Source organism: Hydra vulgaris, chromosome 02 (genome assembly GCF_038396675.1).
Source record: "Hydra vulgaris chromosome 02, alternate assembly HydraT2T_AEP".
NCBI lineage: Eukaryota > Metazoa > Cnidaria > Hydrozoa > Anthoathecata > Hydridae > Hydra > Hydra vulgaris.
In genome coordinates this window covers 51,058,411-51,064,627 of record NC_088921.1, presented here as the reverse complement: position 1 = coordinate 51,064,627, position 6,217 = coordinate 51,058,411, and the positions used below count along the sequence as shown (strand labels likewise).

Sequence of the window (6,217 nt, the reverse complement as noted above, 5' to 3'; positions counted from 1 at the left end):
TCAGCAAGTAACAACTCCTCGAATTCTTCCAATCTTAGCAGGAGCGCCATCTGTGACAACTGAAGATATTTTTTGAAGAGGAACTTTCCTATTTTTTAATATTTTGAACAATTTGTCATAAATGTCTTGTCCAGTTGTAGTTGTTTCCAGTGGTTCAATTCCAAGCAGTTCTTCAAATAAACAACAATTCGTAGTGATAAAACGTGCATAAACACAGAGTTGTGCTTTACCGACAAGGTCAGTAGACTCATCGAGAGCGATACTCACAAATTCAGCTTCTGACAGATTGTTTGACAATTGTTCATAAACATTAACAACCGTTTTCTCAATTTTTCGAGTAACTGTACGCGCGGACAAGTGCATACTTTGAAATTTGTCATGAATTTTTTTATCATTTGGGAAAAGAAATTTTGATGCTTCAATCATGCATTCTTTGATTATCTCACCATCAATAAATGGTTTCAGGTTTTTTGCTAATATTCATGACACCATATTAGAGGCACGAGTTTCACAATCAACACTGCTAGACATTTGTTGAAACAAATTTTTCTGTTTTTCTAAACAGCTTTTCAATGAGTCGTATTTTATTTTTCTGGTTGTTGAATCAAGAGGATATTTAGTATTGTACAATTCATGTTTTGATACGAAATGACGTTCAAGCTTGGTTCTTTTCAGTTCACTAACAGTCTCATTACATATTAAACATAGAGCATTGTTACTTGGTCCCTCAGTGAAGAAATAAATCAGCTCCCATTTTTCATTCTACTGACGTGCATATTTACGCTTCGCTTCATGTTTACCTGGCATATCTTTGCAAGTTAATGTGTGTATTTATCAGAGTTGCAACTTCTGAGTAAAGCATCCAAACTCGATAACCGGTTACTCGATTACTGGTTATACTCGAGTAATTTTTGGTTATTTAATTTCCAAATATTGCGTCTTTTTTTTTTTTTTTGTTCATTTAACAATATTCTCTGGTAAAAGTGTCGTTGGTACATAATATATGAAGAACACGGACACTCGAAGAGGATCATAAGATCCTGTCACCGAGTACCGTTTAACAATACAAAAATTATAAACCAATTATTTCAAAAAAATATAAAATAAAAAGTAAATACCGTTTAAGAAAACCTTCATACAAATAAAATAACCTCAATTATAAAACACCGTTTAACAAAACAATAAAAAAATAAAATCAAATATTTGAAATTAGTAAATACCGTTTTTATGAAAACCGTCATACAAATAAAATACCGATTAAAAAAACAATAAAAAATAAAAACAAATATTTTAAATTACATTTAGAAACACTTATAAAAGAGAAACGAGATCAGAAGAACTCGAAAATATTTTCTATTGAGAAAATAACTTTTTTCAGTTTGTTTTTGAAAGAAGAAAAATTCCAACTTTGGGAAAAATCAAAATTTTTTAAAACTATTTGGTTCCACAAATAAGCTCCGCGATAAGATACAAGAGACCTTCCAAATTTTGTATGCGAATAATGTTGATAAATAAATTTGTCATTTCTTAGATCATAGTTGTTTTTGGGCTTTATTGCATATAAATTTTGAAAAGGTATTGGAGCTAAGTTTATCTTTAAAAAACCGACTTTAAAAAAAGTCTTAAAAAACCGGTTATTTAAAACATTAAAGATTTGTCGACTATTTCTTTTATAATACTTATTTCGTAAAAAATTTAAACAATGTAGTATTTTTATTCAAGAAAAGTACGAAAAACATTCTAAAGACGATAACTTTTACCACTGCTGTAAAAACTATTTCATATCAAATATACATTTGATATGAAATAGTTTTTACAGCGTTAAATTAATTAAATTGTTGTTTGAGTTACTTCATCTGAACAAATTCGAATGTTCTAATTATTTTTGACGTGCTTTTCGAATGTTTTTATTTTTGTAGAGTAATTTTTTAGCATGATTTAACTTTTAAGTATAAGGATCTTATTTGAAGTCTTAAAGTGCTACAGTGTTAGAGTGCATTAAAATTATCTTTTTACTATGTCTAAAATGACAAGATCTGGTGTTAGGGAGTATTTTATAAGGAGGCTTTATAATTTTTACAGCCTGGAAAACAACTAAAAGGCCCACAACTACACTAATTTGTATATTATGCAGTTAGGTGGCTTGGGACCCACAAATTATGTAGCAAAGGCCCACAATTTGCCGACCTCTGCTTTACATTGTACTTTTGACTGTAGAACAATTTAAAATATCGATACTTTAGACTGCAGAACAATTTAAAGTATCGATACTTTAGACTGCAGAACAGTTTAAAGTATCGATACTTAAGACTGCAGAACAGGTTACATTATCGAACAACTCAACAAAGTTACGTCAGAAACTCCATACAAAATATTACTACAGTTTTAGTAAAAAATTACTACAATAAAACAAGTTCCGCCTGTAATTGTTTTTTTATTTTGTTTTTTTAATTTTTTTCTTTATTCATTTATTCAACCCAAAATTAAAGAAATTACATATTTATTTATAATTTTTAAAAATCAGGTTCTGTGTAACTCATATAGTTAAAAACCAAAATTTGATTGAAACCAGTGGCGGATGCAAAGGTAAGAGGGGTAACTACCTCCTAAAGAAATGTTAAACTTCAAAATATTATTGAAAAATTTGTAAAATAAAAAAAAAATACAAAAAATTATTCTGCAGCTAACTATTTACTTTTTTTAAACTGAAACAAAAACTAAAACTAAAGCAAAACTAAAACTATTTCATAACATAACAAAAAAAATCTATTGTTGCATTTTTAACAGTTTTAGGATATCGAAGAAAAACGATGAAAGTTTTGAAACATTTTATCATCATTAATTCATTCTATTATATAATTAGATAACAATAAAAAACAGTAAAATTACTATCGCTCTATTTTTAAAGATTTTTTAAATTGTTTTGAAAAATTTACGAAAAAAAAAAATAGATTTGGTTTTAATAGAAAATTTTTTTTTTTCTTAATTTAATTTTAATTTGTAGTACAATTTACATACGCGATCCGCTTTTGGTAGTTAAAATTTCAATAAAAAAGTATTTATTTTTCAACAATTGAAGTTGCAACATTTCAATTTATATTATACTCATATAGGGGAGAACGGGGTGAGATGAGACAAAAAAAATTTGCTTGCGTGCTGCGCTTTAAATTTTCCACAAAAACGATACAAATCGGTTTAAAACTATAGTCCAATGAATTGTCATGTTAAATTATTGCAAAACCCATTATTTAACCATCAAATTAAGTTCAAGGGCTTGGTTTTTTAAAGTGACACTGTTTGTCCCATGTCACCCCATGTTGGGGTGAAATGGGACAATGGTTGGGGTGAAATGGGACAAAAATAGAAACAAATAATTTTAAGCATTATTTTATTGTTTATTCTACTCCTTATAAAACATAACAATACACAAAATTTATTTATGTTTAACAAAAATAAAATACCATTCTAAATGCATTTGTAACTTTGTTCAACAGGTTGCTTGATGTTTAAAATGAGTCAAAATTACGTTGATGCCTGAGGGGGTAGCTTTATTTCTTTTTCTTATCTTTATCTTCTTTTTTTCTTTTACATTCTGATAAACTTTCAACTAGTTCATTTCTTGTTGGTGTGTCAATCAATACCAGAGACCTAGAACATTTTCTTTTTGCACTTTTTCTCTATGCCACCCTTTCACCCGCTTTTGGAAATGGCCTTATATTTTCTGCTGTCCAATGGTAGGCAGAAGTGCTGATTTGCTGTTTCTTTTCATTAATAACTTCAGATACAATACACAGTGATGTGGGGATTGTTTGTTTGTCGGAATTGTCATTTGCTGGAATAGGTCGATCAGATACATAAGAACATAAAAAGTCGACATCACTGAAAACATATGGATCGTACGGGAAAATGCCAGCTGTTTTAAAACCATTTTGAATGTAAAGGCTCTCGTATAAGCTATTCCTAAATTTTCAGAAATGTCATATATCGTCATAGGAGTATTTGGATGTGCCTTTAACCATGAATCACATGCTGAATTGTAAAATTTCTTTAATGGCCTAAATACTGATCTGTCAAGTGGTTGGAGTTTGTGGCTGCAATGGGGTGGCAATGTCAAGAGTACAACATTGCTTTCCTTAGCTTTATCTATCAGTTTAATCGATATATGAGTTTTGTGGTTGTCCATTATTAAAAGTAATGGATGATCCTTGCTAGGATGTCCATACTCCACAAAATGATCAAACCATTTCAAAAATAATTCTGTATTTATCCATCAACTAGGATTAGCATCACATTTTGTACCTGTTGGTGCACCTTTAAACATATGGCTACGAAAGTGGACATGAGGAAATATCAAAAACGGTGGAATAAAATTTCCAAGGGCATTAATGGAACCCACCATTGTAACTAGGGTTCCCCTTTCAGCAGAAGTTACCTGTCCTACTTGCTTTACTCCTTTACCAGCAATCACTTTCACTGGCTTATGAACAGTTGTCAGACCTGTTTCATCAATATTGTAAATGCAATCAGCAGAAAAGATATAGCGCTTCTGCACACTGTCAAGGTTTTTGAAGAAAGTATCTACATTTGTGCGATTGAAACTAGTTGTTCGACTGAGGCTGGTAGCTTCTGGCATACGAATAGATAATTTTGTACGATTTAAGAATAAATAAAACCATTCAGTTCCAGCTGTTTCACTCTTTTTCCAGTTTTCTGGTATTTTAATGTCATTTTTAATTGCATATTGATATGCAAGTTGTTTTGTTTCTCTAACATCAAGTCCATAATGCATATTAGATGCTTGACGAAGATATATTGAAAGTTCATCTTCTTGGGTCTTATTAAAAATATATTTATGTTGTTCATCATAGTATAAGTTACTGTAAGAAGTTTCTTTATTAACCTTTATTTTCCGCTGTAAACTTGATTTTAAAATTGTATGCTCTTGTGCAGCTGCTCGTAGTGATAAACTGCCAGATTCGACAGCCATCACAGCAACTTCTATTGTATGAGCATCAGGCTTTAACCGACTTGTCACTCATTTGTACTTTCTTGGCATCTGAAAAATTATTACTCATATTACTCACTCCATTATTAAAAAAAATTATGCTCTTTTTAATTGCATTAACCAAAATCCAGATTAGGCTATAAATTTTAAATTTATTTTAATGAAAATAAAATAGTATCACAACCCTATAAAACTTTTAATGTGATTAAATTTAATAAGGCTATTAGTGAAGAACTTTATTTAAACTGAATTTAAAATACAAAATTGATTGGCATTAAAACAATACTTACTGTGAAAGATGTCTTCAGGACAAAGTAACAAAGAAATCCACTATAATTATTATTATTTTCTATGATAAAAACACTTTATTATAAAGTAAACATTGAAATCTTATCATAAACATAAACATTATTTTCTGTTCATTTGCTTTTTTACAAAAATATTGATTATAAAAGTTAAAGTACAGTAAATTAAAAAAAAAGATAAAACTGAACAGTGTCCCATTTCACCCCAATTCTCCTGTCCCAAGTCACCCCATCACTAGTAGGTGTGAGAAAACCTTTATTTTATATATATTTTTTATAACCTTTTATATATATATTTTTTATAACCTTTTATATATATTTTTATAACCTTTTATATATATATATATTTTTACAACCTTTATATTATATATATTTTATATATTTTATTATATTCTCATAGCCATATGCTAATCATACTTCTTCAGTAGTTAAATAAAACAATAGTGAATAATTAAAAACCATAAACATAAAAATATCTGCAAACAACACATAAATATTTAATATTAATGATGTCTTCAAAATCCAGGAAAATTGTTAGATTTTTATATATTCGCAAATAATCCGAAAAAAAAAATATTTCTGAAACTTAAAAAACACAATAATATTGAGAAGCTATTGCAAACTTATAATATATATAAAAAACTTTTGCTTTGTTAAATTTTTTTTAAAAATAGTAACTGAATGAATTTCTTATGAATTAATTTCTTATTTAGAAAACAAAAGTGTGTTTATTACTATTTTAAATAAATAAATGACAAATGATTTTTAATATTTTTAATGAAATTATTTTTATTAGCTACAATGACCAACAGGGTAAAGAGGACAAGCTCTTTATATGACTATTTTGTCAAAAGAATTAAAATTCTACCAATACAGGACCAAGTTGGTCCTATCGTTTTCCCTTTAT

At 28.6% G+C, this 6,217-nt stretch overlaps 2 protein-coding genes across 2 annotated transcripts; both read right to left on the bottom strand.

Annotated features, from left to right (window-relative positions):
- LOC136076127 (protein FAM200C-like) lies at window positions 1–426 on the bottom strand. The gene has a single exon (XM_065789597.1). It carries the CDS (start codon window positions 424–426, stop codon window positions 1–3), a length of 426 nt encoding a protein of 141 aa, XP_065645669.1.
- A 2,791-nt stretch (window positions 427–3,217) lies between these two features.
- On the bottom strand, window positions 3,218–5,364 carry LOC136076541 (uncharacterized). The gene is made up of 2 exons (XM_065789877.1): window positions 5,296–5,364; window positions 3,218–5,056 (listed from the first exon to the last, which is right to left on the bottom strand). The coding sequence occupies exon 2, from the start codon at window positions 4,985–4,987 to the stop codon at window positions 4,271–4,273; it is 717 nt and encodes a 238-aa protein (XP_065645949.1). The 5' UTR covers window positions 4,988–5,056; window positions 5,296–5,364; the 3' UTR covers window positions 3,218–4,270.
- Between the last annotated feature and the right edge of the window lie 853 nt (window positions 5,365–6,217).